The sequence below is a fragment of the Patiria miniata genome, unplaced genomic scaffold (assembly GCF_015706575.1).
Source record: "Patiria miniata isolate m_02_andy unplaced genomic scaffold, ASM1570657v1 HiC_scaffold_1, whole genome shotgun sequence".
In the NCBI taxonomy this organism is placed as follows: domain Eukaryota; kingdom Metazoa; phylum Echinodermata; class Asteroidea; order Valvatida; family Asterinidae; genus Patiria; species Patiria miniata.
This window is the reverse complement of record NW_024037047.1, coordinates 10,954,494-10,970,291: the sequence shown is the minus strand read 5'-3', so window position 1 is coordinate 10,970,291 and position 15,798 is coordinate 10,954,494. Positions and strand designations below refer to the sequence as shown.

At 39.7% G+C, this 15,798-nt stretch overlaps 1 protein-coding gene across 4 annotated transcripts; it reads left to right on the top strand.

Annotated features, from left to right (window-relative positions):
• The first annotated feature begins 2,865 nt into the window (after positions 1-2,865).
• LOC119723052 (MAP kinase-activating death domain protein-like) lies at positions 2,866-11,213 on the top strand. 4 transcript variants are annotated; one of them, XM_038193543.1, is made up of 2 exons: positions 2,866-3,088; positions 10,422-11,213. In XM_038193543.1, exon 2 carries the CDS (start codon positions 10,557-10,559, stop codon positions 11,187-11,189), a length of 633 nt encoding a protein of 210 aa, XP_038049471.1. In that variant the 5' UTR covers positions 2,866-3,088; positions 10,422-10,556; the 3' UTR covers positions 11,190-11,213. The 4 variants fall into 4 exon arrangements, with proteins under 4 accessions (XP_038049471.1, XP_038049464.1, XP_038049492.1 ...); XM_038193536.1 differs by having other exon boundaries at positions 2,866-3,140; XM_038193564.1 differs by lacking the exon at positions 2,866-3,088 and adding an exon at positions 3,488-3,506.
• The last annotated feature ends 4,585 nt before the right edge of the window (positions 11,214-15,798 follow it).

The window sequence follows — 15,798 nt, the reverse complement described above, 5'->3', positions numbered from 1 at the left end:
TGAAAATGAACCCCAAAATTAGAAGGTGCTGATGACAGCCCCCGGGTGGAAAAAAAATGAACATGTGTTATTTTGCGAGCGAGCCAAAAAAAGTCATGTTTACTATTAAAACATACATTTCTACCCAGAAATTTGCCTTGCAAACAAATAAAATAAAATAAATTGAATTTCATTAGGGGACAGCCTGCCCCAAGCAGCTCCTACCCCCACCCCCCACCCCACGGCAGCTGAGCACTCAACCGGCCCAGAAAATGTCTCTGTCCCAATTCCTTTGAAAAATGTTGTATAACTTATAAGCCTGCTGAGTATTACATTACGAATAGTCTTTACAAACAAAAAGAAGAAATAAAACTTACCGATTTCAAAACCATCTCGATTGTCATAAAAAATTTGATGATATTAGCAAAATTTTCCGTAGTGTTTAAACGTTCAGTCAAGACTTCAAAAAGACTGCCGCCTGTGTCCCAGTATAATGTGTGGTAACTGCGGTCACACATACATGTATATATACTTACTTTGTATATACACTTGTATACACTTTAACCACCATTTTTTCCAATGTTCTTTTGAAGTCTGCAGGCTAAATAATTTAAGACGAAATGAGTCGTCTGCATTCTGCAAGTGTTGTCGAATCACTTCAAGAAATGTCAAGGCCTGAGGAAAATCGTTTATTTGTATTTGGGGGGGGGGGGGGCTCCGATTTTCTAAAAAGAAAACCAAAAAAACAACCTTTTATTTAACGGCAATGCAAACTGCATCAAAATTCCAGTTTCCAAAGTATGAAAAAACTTTGCCTGCACAAATTTCCCGAAAGCGGCAGCATTCCTGAGCTGCCGCTTTCACATACAAGGTTTCAAAATAGTCACATACAAGATTTCTGGCTACGCAACCGGCAGTCCCAGGCATCACAGGGGAGCCTCCTAGCAACAGTATTTCTAAGCAACCAGGTTTGAATGTGATGGGCATGCAGCCATGCACCTGTGGCTCAGATAGCTAATCACTCCAGTTGCGCGTGGAAGGAAGTCATATTCATGAAAGCAGACGGTCCGTGATGAAAGCAACCAATGGCAAACTTATTTGCCGGGAACCGCCTCATTTCATTGGCTGAGATACTATCATCACTGTTTATCATCTAAGAATCTTCCAATTACTGGCGGCAAGTTCTCAAAGGCCTTAAAGTTCGGTGGCCTACAGCTGAACCCAAATATATATGCTTTGTAACGAACAAGAGTGGCATTGTATCAATTTGAACAAAGCGGCTATCAATCATTCTCTGGAAAGGCTGTCTTTTTTTCGTAGTACGATTTTATTCTTCGCTTATTTAAAAAATAAAACTGCATGGCCTACATTATTTTTGTAAATGTTACTCTAAAATATAATTATTTCGGAATACATTTTGAAATTAAGTTTGAAGTCAAAGGGCTGTTGATAATCTTATTCGTATTCCTTTTAAAATTAGGAAAAACTAAGCATAATTCGTATTAAAATTTCCCCTGGAATCTACAAAAGAATTAACTGAGAGTTCAGAACTTAATGGGCTAGGGTGTTTGAAATAGTTTTACTTTAAAAATAAATCGAGAGAACAAGACATACTAAATCGTATTAAAATAACCCCTATTTATTTGATGTCTCTCTCTATCTGAGGCCGGGACAATATAAACGGGATGACGATTAATTCTTCGTGTATTTAAAAAATAAAACTCATGGCCTACATTATTTTGTGAAAATGTTTTCTCTAGAATATATTTTGGAATTTATTTAGACGCTATTATTTGAGGGATGTTGTTAATCCTGATCATATTCATTTAAAAATAAGAAAAACCGAGCATAATTCGTATAAAATTTCCCCTGGAATCTACAAAAGAATTAACTTAGAGTGCAAACTTTAACGATATTTTGGATATATTTTGGATATATTTTGACATGAAGCATTAAATGCAAGTGCTGTATTAAATGTGCCCCCCTATTCAAGCCGGGAAATAGAAAAGTGTCTTAAAAAAATATTCTTGCTTTGAAAGAAATTTTGAGACAATGATTGACAGGCGACCTTCAAAACTTATACATTGTATATTTTGTTGATAATTATGTATGATAGTTATGTTCAAAGCGATTGATTTGATGACCGCCCGTCCGCCCGCCATAATGACTCCTCAAAAACGAAAAAGATAGCCATGTTATCAAAGGGGTGTATGTAATGCCCGCCCGCCCTAAGACGACTCGTAAAAAAACCACCAAAAACCCCCAAACGTTGCGAAAAGGGGTGGGTGGGGGGGGGGGGGGCACGGGCCGGGAGTGCCCCCATCTGGATCCGCGCGTGCCGTACATGTGCACACCAGTTAAACCAGGCTATGTTTAATCATGAAGATGTGTTTTATAGCTCCATGGTTCCGTGGTAAATGAATGATTTGTTTTGCTGTTGAATGTGGGTGCGTTTATAACCTCACAAAACAACTTGCCAAACCCCCCACCCAGAAAACGGAAAGCAGCTCAGCTTTCCAGTTACACTTATAGCAATCATACAGGGAGCTCTTGCATGATTTGCACAACAGTGAGTTTTTAATTTGCTGACTTAAAATCTCTGCTCATCTCGGATAATTGAATTGCAAGAGAGCCGAGAAAAATTAATTGCTCACTTGACGCCAATAATAATTGAGGTTTGACATTGAGGCAGCAAAGTGGGCGGGCCCGGCTTGGATACACCGGCACCGCTAATTTCATAATCACGGAGCAAATGCAAATGCCGAGGATGGAAACACCGTTTGGTTTTTAGGCCTACTCTATCACTAGGCGCAAAACAGTAATGTACCCGCATAATCACGAATTATGAAGATAAGATTCGGCTGATCGATTCATCCTCATTATCATTCGCGATCGCCGGCCAGGCAGCCGGCGGCAGCAGCAGCTTGCTGTGCATGTACGTACGTACATGTACGTACGTATACCTCTCGCGCGCCCCTGCATAAATCTATGACGCACGTACAAGCGCGTAGGTGTTGAGAACATGCGCAGTGCTAGTGAATGAAGCGCCTAGGGCTAACTAGCTCTCTCGATGAAAATGGCAGACATATTGAGCAAACGAGTGATGGAGGTATGTACTCGAGGACTGTTACATGTTAAGAACGAACTGCAAATTTGTTCATGTAAGTTGTTACATATTTCATGGTATATTATTGTATCAACTACGGAGATTTCTCCTTTTCCGGACGTGTCGAAATGTATACGACTAGCTGAAAAGTGTCGGTGATCACATGGATAATGTCCGGCCTACTGACAATGAATGACAATGAAAAATGACATGGAATGTGTGGTAATCCTTACTTTTAGGACACCTCTATTTTTTACGAGTTCTGTTCAAAACTGACTTTTGCAGATGTCTGTCCAGTACCAAAGTGACTTTTGCAGGCTAAAGCAGTCTTTAGAAGTCAAGAAGGTGTCATTGCAATTGTTCAGATGTGCCAAGAAGTATCAGAATGTCAATTTTGAGTGTCATTTAGTCAACTGTTTTGGTGAGTCTTTCCCTTCCTATATAGGAACGGGGTCCTAAAAGTAAGGATTACCGAATGTGTTATTTGACAGCATCCGTGATGACAGCTAAACGTCGTTGTATGGTAATCCTTATCTTTAGGACACCTCTATTTTTATGAGTTCTGTTCAAAACTGACTTTTGCAGATGACTGTCCGGTACCAAAGTGACTTTTGCAGGCTAAAGCAGTCTTTTTTTTCTCAGATAAACTCATATGATTCATGTTACTTTTGTTAGTTGTAATTTTGAAAGCACTTTCAAAGAAAATGTGACTTTTCTACCTTATTTTGCAGTTCGCCATCTTGCTTTTTTAATATATTTTCTGTTTGTCATCATCGTCTTTAACCCCTCTTAAATCAAAGCCCGGAGCCCTGCCCTCTTTCTACAAAATTAAACCTGCTGATATTCAAGAGGTGTCATTGCCAAATGTTCAAGTGTGCCAAGAAATATCAGATTGTCACTTTTGATTATCATTTAGTCAGCTGTTTTGGTGAGTCTTTTAACCTTATATATGAATGGGGTCCTAAAAGTAAGGATTACCGTTGTATCAGTATCAGTCTAACGTTAATCACGGAGGAAGCTACTTCCATCCATGGTCTTATTACGTGGAACTGAAAAACCGATATGGCGATAATTTTAATGCTATCTCATATGGCAGTGGATATTTTGCCGGAGACGGCAAACCTTTAGTACTAGGCGTTAGCTTGCCGGATATGCACTGAACCAACCTCGTGCCCTGTGGGTACGATCTTGCAGCGCCATGTTGTTTCCCATCATGCCTTGCGCGATCGTAACCCCTGGAATTGTGTAATTTAAATGTGCCAAAATACGGCACATTTTAATTAGGGCTGCAGTTTATCCGTTTTACGTGCCGATGCCATCTTTAAAATGTTAAAGGTTGTGATTTTGAAGAATCAATCCTTTCAAACACAACGTTTGGACATTGTGTTAATTAGCAAAGATTTGTATTAAATGTATGTACCCCTTTCGTGCCTTTACAACCACAGATACAGGGTTTTCTAAGCGAAAAACGCGGCTGACATAATCCATATCGTACAGGCATCGCAACATTTGAATCATAATTTTTTTTTTCGTACGTGACGTTACGTGCAAAGCTAAGCATGCAAGCGCGAGCGCATTATGGGCGCGCCCAGTGTGCAATCTTCGAAATGCCCGCGCAGTACGCTGTGAATAGCCATTCAGCGTCATTTACGTCATCATCACAGCCAGGGGTTAGTGTAAGGAACAAGCACGCGCCCATGGAGTCGAGGCTGGCACTGAACATGCGCAGTTACTGTTTTTTTGTGCTTAAAAAATTTTCTGGTGACAAATTTTAGTCTGGCTCCATGCCAACATTATCGTTGTAACTTCGTATTCACAAGATGGGAATCAGACCATTTTACAATTTCAGACTTTATTTCCCTTTAAAAAAATCCTCCAGAGCCACAAATCTGAAAAAGAAAATGTAATAGGCCCTACTCTCCAATAAAATGTTTGAGACATGTTATGTTAAAATAATAAAAGAACAATATTCTTATTTTGGGGGGATGGGGGAAAAAAAACCTTAGAAATGTCGCCAGCGGGGATCGGGATCAAACCCGGGTCTTCCCGCTCATCAGATCTGTTGCTTATCCACTAGACCAAGGGTGCTACACAACTGTTGGTGGTAATTTAATACAGTCGAGTCTCGTTATAACTCGTTCGGACCTAGACAAATTGTTTGTTTATATCAGACCTAGACAAATTGTTTGTTTATATCAGAATTTTGTATTAAGAGGAACATCAGTCCCATTCATTGTGCACATAAATGCACAGTCGGAACCATGGCTTTATGTTTGTTATTAACCAGAATTTTGTATTAACAGAGTTTGTACTAACGAGAGTCGACTGTATAATTCAGCCCGATCTTAGAGAGTACAGCGCCCTCTGTTGATATGGGTTGCCGCCAGCAAACCTTTTGTAAACGTTAGCTTGCCGGCATTACCTCCGGCAATATATCCACTATCATCTCATATCTGGTTTGGATACTTGTGTGCTTGGTACTTGACAATAATTTACATGCTTTACTAGCTAGTACTACTACTAGCATGACTAGTACTAGTAGGCCTAGTACTATATACATACTATCATGGAAATATTAATGCGCCTATGAAATGTTTGATAGGCGCATTAATGTTATCAAAAGACATGCATCTGGAACTGAGAAAAATTTCCAATAGAAAATACTTTAAAATTGCTTGCGTACATATGTAACTCCAGCTGACATGTTCATCAGGAATTCGACACATTACAAGTCGAATTCCTGATGAACATGTCAGCTGGAGTTGCTGCACAACCAAAGAAGGGGTGTCTGGATGAAGGATGTGACGTTTACATGTTTAAACGTTTAAACAAAAAACAATTATAGTCAAACGTCCCATTGGTCCGAGTTCCACTGGTTCAGGTTGACTGACCCTGACCCTAACCCTAACCGTCGGACCAATGGGACTTTGGACCAATGGGACGTCATACCAATGGGATGTGGGACCAATGGGACGTCCCCAAGTTCCTTGACAACGGCTTAAAACACGTCGCAAGTTACGACGTGCCTAGTGGTCATCGCAAAATAAGATGCGCTCTTTTCTTAGCCAATTTTATGCCATAAAAATTACATAAACGAGACTATAATACTGAGACAATGTGTGTAAAGTTGTAAATGGACAATGCATTGAAGTAATTATGAAGTTGCCTTGAATATTGCAGTGGGAATTTGAAAGTATTAATACCGTCCACCGCGAGCTTGTTTTCCTTAAAGCTATAGTCCATCATTTGCAGCCATCCGAAAAAGTAACTGGCGTATTATTGTTGAAAAACGTACTTGGTTGAAAGATAGTAAGTGGACTAAACTCCCTGTGAAATTAATCTTTTTGGCAAGCTATCATTTTGAAGTAATCAACGAAAGAAGGCCTTTCCAACAGTGCGTCTTAAGACGCACCGTAGGAAAATTTACATTAGTAGTTCGTTTTGTTATTCGGCGCAGTGCGCGCAAGCATTGGCACGACGCACAGGCGAGCGCGGTTGCTATAATTCGTCGGATCAGTGCGCGACATCGCGTATAGCTGCAATTCAAAACATGATTCAGCAACTTTTGATTTGAAATTGAGATCCTAGAATGCTGTTTTTCTCGGAATATACAGCTGAAGCTGAGCTGAAACTTCATCAGGTTAGTTGTTCAGTATCCTTCATCAGATTTTGAACACTTTTGTTGCTTCAAACGAACAAAATGCACAAATTAAAAATGATGGACTATATCTTTAAAAACTGCATCGCGCGTCCACAATTTTTGTTTTACGTTTTAAAAACTTTTTGAGAGGAGATCCAATTTGTTGAATAACAGACAACTATTTTCTGTACGCTGAATAAATACAGTGTTGTGCTATATGATGCGTCGCACTCACTGATCTCTATATAAAGACTGGATAGCTAATACAGAGCCGCACAATGTACGAATTTGACGCCATATTGGTGAGACCGGCTGGTGATCTACAAAGGACAAGTTGTCGTTTTTATAGACAGCATGATTTCTTTTGCAACGTCGCAGTTCACTTGACTTATATTTTGGCCACCACCACTGACCAACTGACCAAGGTTTACTACAATTTTTCTAACGTCGTGGTTACTTTTATAATGTTACTAAATATAATGCCGCAAATCACTTTTTCGGCGTTTTTGAAATAATAATCACTACGGAAATGTGTCCTTTTTAGAACATCATAATATGTGTACGTGACCAAAATGCGCGTCAACTGTTGATACAACGCGCGCGTATTTACGCGTAGAACGTTCGTATATACGCGGCCATCTTCGTGAGACCGGGGGCGAATTGGTCAATATGCAAAGTCTACTGTGTGAATGTTGTATGCTTATCCGCTATCCAGTCTTTATATAGAGATCAGTGGTCGCACTTATGACATGTTTTGTGAAATGAGTTGCAGGACGTGTCGCAGCTGCGATGCATCGTATAGGGATATGCGTGTTGCAGGCATGCATCGTATAGGGATATGACGTGTTGCAGGCAAGTTGCATCGTATAGGGATATGACGTGTTGCAGGCAAGTTGCGATGAGCTTTATGAAATCGGGTGCTGGAAGATAAAATTTAAAAAATAGATACGACTATACATACATACATGTACATGTACGGCTCTTGGTACAAAAAGTTGTAGAAATAAAACTGAAATTTATGAATGGCTTGATTGTCCATGCATGGTCTCTTGACTTAGATACTTCATTAAGAAATATCCATGATAACCAACACAGAAATCCAACCACTGCAAATTTGCAATATAAGCGCTGTTCTGTGATATATGTATACATTGTTCGTATATACACACACACAATGCACTAATGTGCTGCATGACATGCATGAGCATCAGTTGCAATGTAAACAAGTAGTACTAGTCATTCACTTGGGAGTGAATGCATGGAGACACAGTTACAATAACCAATATTTATTACAGTTTCCCTAGGCAATTAGGACAGGAGAAAGATGTTTGCATTGTACATTTAACTTGTGGATTAAGGTTCCCCTTAACAGTAGGTAGATTAATAACACGGCATTCCCACTTGAATTGGGAAAAGGTGGATCAAGATCCGGCATTTTGGTGTGATCGTTAATCTTACCGCAACGAAACCACAAGTCGCGTTCCCACTTATGCTTGATCCACCTTTTCGTACGGAAATGTCGAGTCCAAAAGGTCACTGAGTTCTGAATTACGCGCGCTCTGTGGGACTGCCAGTGTTGCATGCTAGGATGAGTCAGTTTTCAAACAGCGCTATCAGAATTCACCGACAAAAATTACGTGAATTCACCGACATAAATCACGGATCCGTAAAGGGTCCGTGCGTGCATAAATTAACTGGTGAAATCGTACAGCGTTGCTCATTGCGTGACGTCGACAGAAACCAATGCATCGATAAGGGATTCCCTGGTTCTGAAGCTTCTCATTGTTTAAACATGGGCACATGATGTACTACGACATCATTTTCCAATTTTCTATAATCAATATTATAACACCTCACCCACAAATTCTGTGTCTTGATTGGCCGAGAGTGAGTCACATGATACTTTCTATTTTTGCTATCTTTCTGTGCACGGCCAAAAGTACTATACCCGTAGCAACCAAAGTACTATGCGCGTAGCACGTTTTGTTCCAAAGAGAGCGCGTCACAGAGTTGGGTTCAAACATTTCGCGAAGGGGTAGTTTGGAAGAGAGAAATACATTTTCCACCAATTTTGTATTAAAATGGAAGTTTATTTCAACTGTGTTCAGATTTAAATAATTTAGAATATTAAAACCAAGCAGAATCTGTGGGTGAAGTGTTATAAAAAAAATATTGAATGCTTTATCTCGTGGTGAAGTAAAACTAACCTCCCTCGGTGATCCATGGAGCATTCTATTTTCCCTCGGCTTCGCCTCGGGAAAATAGAATGTCCATGGATTACCTCGGGAGGCTAGTTTTACTACACCACTCAAAGCATTCAATATTTGTATACTACAGATTTGTCACCTCTGTACGTACCGCATTATCGGCACTATTCTCATCGCATACGCGTAAGCTTTTCTATGATTCTGTGCCAAAGTGACGTGGTTTGGTGAGTGCGGACTCAGAGTTAATTATGGATTAAAAATAAGTAAAATTTCACGAATGAAAAAGGTTTATAAATGGACGAATACGCAACGAAAACTGAAAAGGCCTAGTTTTAGGATATACCACGTGCGCTGCACACATCGTGCATGCGCGGTGCTAGCCCGTAGTTCAGCAGTTGTTTATTGTGCATGTGGTGTACGTTGGAAATTTCACACGATCTACACGCCTGAAAACGTGTTTCTTCGTTCATAAGACCGCAACATTTTCATGCCACTCATGCACTGGGCGGATGATGACAGGTCAAATTGCCGGATCAGATCCACCTTTTGCGTTCCCATCTGATCGTGATCCGCCAATTGCAGGATCTGATCCACCAATTGGGGGATCTGTATCCTGCTCCAGAGGTGGATCAAGAAAGGTGGATCTGATCCTGATCCACCTTATAACGGTTAGCGTTCCCACTACACACAATTGCCGGATCTGATCCACCAATTAGGGGATCTGATCCGGCAATTTGGCAAAAGGTGGATCAGATCCCCCAATTGCTGGATCAAGTGGGAACGGGGTCTAAATAAGGGAATAAATGTGTTTTTGGGAGGTGTTAAACACTATGTTGACTGGTTGGAGTCTGGAATGCTGATAATTACCCGAGGCGAAGCCGAGGGTTATTACATGTTATCAGCATTCCAGACTCCAACCAGTCTTTAACATAGTGTTTAATACCGACCAAGCACGTATTTATTCCCATTCATAGTACCTTTTCGGTAACAAATCAAAACCTTTTGGTCCAAAACTCAAAACAACGATTTTGTTCAACAATTTTACTTTCTGTTTTTCAAAACACTCCTCTAGCTATATAATGGAGTGTCCAGCTTGCGAGATAAGACGTAAACAACTCCTTTTATGGAGATTGGCGTGCATACTGCGGGATGACGCGCAGATGCAGCAGTGGTGAGTGCGTTGTGAATTTAGGACTATGCAATACTGACTCACTGGTAGTATTGCGCATGCCTACGTGAGGATTGTGAACATTCAACCAATAAGATGGTAAAATGCATGGGATTTCAAAGGAGTCAAATTTCATGTGACACTGGAAAAGTGTTTAAGACCAAGCCAGCCATGTCTTAATCATCTGTTTTAAAAGACCGGCCACGTGACGGGCTCTCGACCAATGGGAATGGGTAAACTGTCTTAGGTATTTATGAATACTATTTCATTGTAAAGTCAGAATTTATTCTTAGGTCTTTCTTTCATTTTCTTTATTCATAGCTGACAGTTATGTGTAACACACCAGGATGGTGGGACTATTCACTCGCAAATCACCAATGATGCTGCTGGAGTTTTCAGGACAAGACTGAGTGTGACTAGGAATTTGGAATATTGATCAGTACACTGCATGCAAACATGGAAGGATTTCAAGCTGGCAAAAAATACTTTTCTCCCCGTCTACTGGATTATATATTAATTGTGGGAAGTCGCCATCCATATAGCAACAATAATGTTGCACAAACACCAGAAATGCTACGTCGTTACCCTCAAGATGACCACCCAGATTTTCCGTTACCTCAAGATGTTGTGTTCTTTTGTCAGCCAGAAGGTTGCCTCACAGTTGGACAGAAGAAATTGAGCCTCAGAGAAAACACATCCTTTGTTTTTACTTTGACTGATAAAGACAGCGGAAGAGCAAGATATGGTATTTGTGTCAACTTCTATCGGCCCTTTAAATCCTCTGATAGAAAGATGGAACATCAGAATGAAAAGGCTTTGCATAACGACAGAGAGAATTCCAACAGAAATGGAACTCTAAGTGTGCCCTCAGATGAAGGACAAAGGAAAAGGTCACCAAGAACTCGTAGAAAACTCAAGCAGGCCAAGAAAGTTCGCAATAATTCCCTGACATCACTGTGCATACTGAGTCATCATCCTTTCATCTCTACCTTCAGAGAGTGTCTGTTCATCCTAAAGCGGCTTATTGATTCCTGTAATGACAGAACATGCAGTCGAAAAGTAGGTGGCTCCAAAGGATCATTAAGGTGAGGTTGTTGCAAAATCTTATGTTGAAATCAAATCTTGAGAGAACTGCGTATACATATACAGTATGTTCATGTCAATCACAATATTTGCCTCAAAGAAAGTGTACCATACTTCAACTTGTATGCTCCTGGTTATGTTTCGTTATTGACTTACATGTACCAGACAATAAAAACCAAAGAAGTTTTGAAACACTTACCTAACGCACAATACAAATTGATGAAAATTAACATACATGGGTCATTCCGTGTCAATTCAACACAATTTTGGACCTGACCTTCACAGATTGAAACGATATTTGGTGTGCTGAATGGCTTACATGTATATGAGAAACCCCTTAAACTGAATTTATTTGTAAATTGGTTCGTTAGTTTTTGAGATACAGTCCACGAACTTTTGACTAATTAGCATGACCTCCGAACTTTAAATACTTTTATCTCAAAATCTAGCACCTACAAAGCCAAGTTGTACATCATATTAAAGCTCTTTGAATGGCCTCCATTTCATAAAATAAAACCAAAATCGTAGCATGAGAGAAAATGCGTAACGAAATGACCTTTGACCTTGAATTGCGAAAATCAATATGCTTCAGATTTCGTAATTTTTTTTCAAAAAATGTTAGTTTATGATGTCAGCAACAATCTTAAAAAAAATTGGGATGGGCGCTCTTAAAGTTTTGAAGTTATAATTTTTAAAGATGGCATGTCCGGGAAAAAACCTAATTTGCATATTTTTTAAATGTACATACTGCTTGTGCACATTAATCACTGCCTGCCCTTTAAAACCCTAATATGTTGTGTCCATTGTTTATGCAGCATCTTGCTACATGTACATGTAGCTCTATAGTGGCGTAACTATGGGGGTAGCAGGGAGGGGATGGGGGGGGGGGTGGGGAGGGGGGCACGTGTCTCCCAGTACAAGTACAATGTAGGTGCCTTGCACCAAGATGTCTATCGGCCCTCCCCCCCCCCCCCCCCTTTGAATCTTGAATTGAAAAAAATATCATTTGGCACATACATGTTATCAATTGCCTCATATATTATTTTGAAGTGCGATATCCCTTGAAAAATGTAAGGCAACCCATGTGGGCCCCCCCCCCCTTCTCGACCAGAAATTTAACCCTACTGTCTCTAGTATTGCACACTTGGCTTTCAAAATGAGATGGGCAAGTTCTAATCACATTCATTGAACAACCAACATGGTGACACCCAGCTCAAACAGTTCACACTGAAGGGGGGGGGGGGATATGGGGGCACCGGGGATATGGATCCACTTGGGGACACACGCCTCCACAAGTGATACCCCCCTAGTTCCACCACTATCTAGAGCTAGCAAGATACTGTATTTAAACATTTGAAACATAACATTAGGGATAGGGCTAACAAGGACAAGTATTTACAGGTCAACTTGCACTTGCTGTATGTACACAAGTACGTGTGTTAATATGCAAATTAGGGATTTTCCTGGACATGCTATTTAATAAAAACTAGAGGTTGTAGGAACAACCACACGGTGTTGGGCCATTGACTACCGCAAACTTTTCCACACAAATCAACTCCAAATGCCTGTTTTAATCCATGTTTAACTTAGTCAGGGCGTCCATTGTCAACTTCACATTTCAAGGGGGCTGCAGGACATCTCAAAGTTCACTTATTGCCACGAAACATGGGGAAGTTTTAGACCTATTTCTAAACTGCCATTTAACCGACAAATCGAGATTAAATCCCCCAGGGTTAATTTTCCAGGAATTTTCAAAGGAAAAGAGGTCTTTTCCTTCTAACTTTCAGTCTGATGACGTAATCAATTTTTTTTCGCGCACAGGTCTTGTCTGCATTAAGGTTATCATGTATACATCATTTTGAGGCGATTACCGCAAATTTTGCCACAGACATCCACTGAGAATGCATTTTGGACATTTTTTAACCTGCGGCTAGAGGGCGATCGAACTAATCGTGGTGTCACTGATCATTTTTTTTTTAAAGGTCAACACATTGAGACACTAACATTGTTGAAAGCAAGTTCATATTTTTTATTACCTTCAAATTATTAAGCACTTCGGTTTCGACAGGAAGGAAGGGTTACATGATTTCACGCGCAGGGGATGAAATGAAGATCATGTATCATCATGTCTATTCCCGCAAAATCAAGTTCTGGTCTCTCACTGTTGATTTTATATTGAATTTCAAAGATTAAATTTATTATTTTCTGAAGTGACGTCACGTGACCCATGATGACGTCATGATGACGTAATTGCAAAAAAGCACATCTTTAGTGGGTTATGCATTCATGTATTGACAAATGAAGTTCATGTGGGTTTTGATTTTGACAATCAGTTCTGGAAATGAATTTGCAAATTTTGCATTGAAGAATAGTCAACGAATACAAAAATACACTAGAGTTTGAGGACAAACACAAGGTGTTGGGCTAGAGGTATGGCTTTTTCGCGTTGCTGATTATTGTTGTTGATTGTTGATGTTGGTTGTTGATGTTGATTGTTGATTGTTGATTGTTGATGTTGATGTTGATTTTGATTGTTGATTATAGTTGATGGTAGTTGTTCATGTTGATTGTTGATTGTTGATAATTGATTGTTGATATTCATTGACAATTATTGATGTAGTTTGCTGATGATTGTTGATGTTGATTGTTGATGTTGATGTTTTTTTTGTTAATGATTGTTGATGTTAATTGTTTATTGTTGATGGAGATTGTTGATGTTGATTACTGATGTTGGTTATTGATGTTGAATGTCAGATTGTTGATGTTAATTGTTGATAGTTGATGTTGATTGTTGATGTTGATTGTTGACTGTTGATGTTGATTGTTGATGTTGCTGTTGATTGTTGATGTTAATGTTGATTTTTGATTGTTGATGTTGATTGTTGATGTTGATTGTTGATGATGATGCTGTTGATTGTTGATGTTGCTGTTGATTGTTGATGTTGATGTTGATTGTTGATGTTGATGTTGATTGTTGATGTTGATTGTTGATGTTAATGTTGATTGTTGATGTTGATGTTGATTGTTGATGTTAATGTTGATTGTTGATTGTTGATTGTTGATGTTGATTGTTGATGTTGATTGTTGATGTTGCTGTTGATTGCTGATTGTTGATGTTGATTGTTGATGTTGATTGTTGATGCATGATGTTAATGTTAATGTTGATTGTTGATTAATTGTTGTTGATTGTTGATGTTGATGTGGAGGGTTGACGGTTGAAAAATAGCATGTGGAGTAATTCTACAGAGGATAGTTAAAAAGAGTCAGGTGAGGATCTGCATGCGCGTATGCGGCTGTACTGTAAACTAAACTAGTGCAATTGTTAAAAAAAACCATTAAATAGCTCCAAAAGTAAAGGTCACACCATTGGCGCAATACAAGATATTGCTCGCCATACCCTCTTTACCCTAATGCGCATGTTTTTAGAAAAAAAACGCCAAATTAAAAAAGCGCCCAATTGGGCACTTTTGCCAGCCCAATTTTTGAGTATCATGACGGGAAGTTCCTGCAGCACTGTTTTTCGGGATTTTCCCTTTGTACGCAATTATCCCCATTTGCTGTACACACAATGTACGTGGCATTAAATGAGCGTTTCAATGCGTAGGCGTGTTCAACTGCGAATTTCAAGGGGGCTACAGGGCCTCTTGTAATTAATTATTGTAACAAAACCTTGGGAAGTTTTAGACCTATTATTAAAGTGCCATTTTAAAGAACAAAACTTGATTATATCACTGACTGTTGATTTTTTAGCAATTTCATAGGAAAAGAGGTCGTTTGATTGTAACTTCCGGTCTGATGATGTAATCAATTTTTTCGCGCACAGGTGTTGCCTGTATTAACCCTAACCCTCCAGGGTATTTTGGCTAGAAACCCTGCCAAAAACGCAGGCAACATGCACACTTGTCTAAGTGACAAGCCTGCCCAGTGTAGCAAGATCCATCAGGTCAAAAGTCTCAAGGCCAAACTGCCTCAGAGTCTGTTGTCCCCCAACGCAGCAGGATACAACTCGGGCATTGTTCCATGGGACTAGCCCTCAGTGTCTCAGAAGTGGCCGGTTTCTGCACTGGTGTTGGTAGCATTTTCCATCAAAGTGCATGCCAGACTTTTCCACCTGATACACTGTGCTGCGTCTGGCAGGGTTAGGGTTAAGGTCATCATTTTATATGAATTTTAAAGCGGTTACCGCAAATTTCGCCACAGACATCAACTGAAAATGCGTTCTTGAAATTTTTTAACCTGCCGCTAGAGGGGCGCTCCAACACTTCATGATGTCACCGATTATTTGTTTTGAAAGGTCAATCCAGGCAGAACACTAACATCGTTAAAAGCAAGTTTATATCTTTTCCACTTTCAAAATATTTGCACTTCTGGTTTCGACTGGAAGCAATTGTCACGTGATTTGAACGCACGCAGATTAAATGAAGATCATATATTATCATGTCATTATCAACAATTCAAGTTCTGGTCTCTCATGGTTGATTTTATATTGAATTTCAAAGATTAAGTTTATTTATTTTTTTAAGTGGACGTCACGTGACCCATCGATGATGACTGTCATGATGACGTAATTCAGGGGTTTTCCTTAACTTTTTCCTTTTACTGGCCAGCCGGGCCA

Coding starts and splice junctions, on each gene's coding strand:
- LOC119723052 (XM_038193543.1), top strand. CDS start 10,557: ATGGAAGGATTTCAAGCTGGCAAAAAATACTTTTCTCCCCGTCTACTG.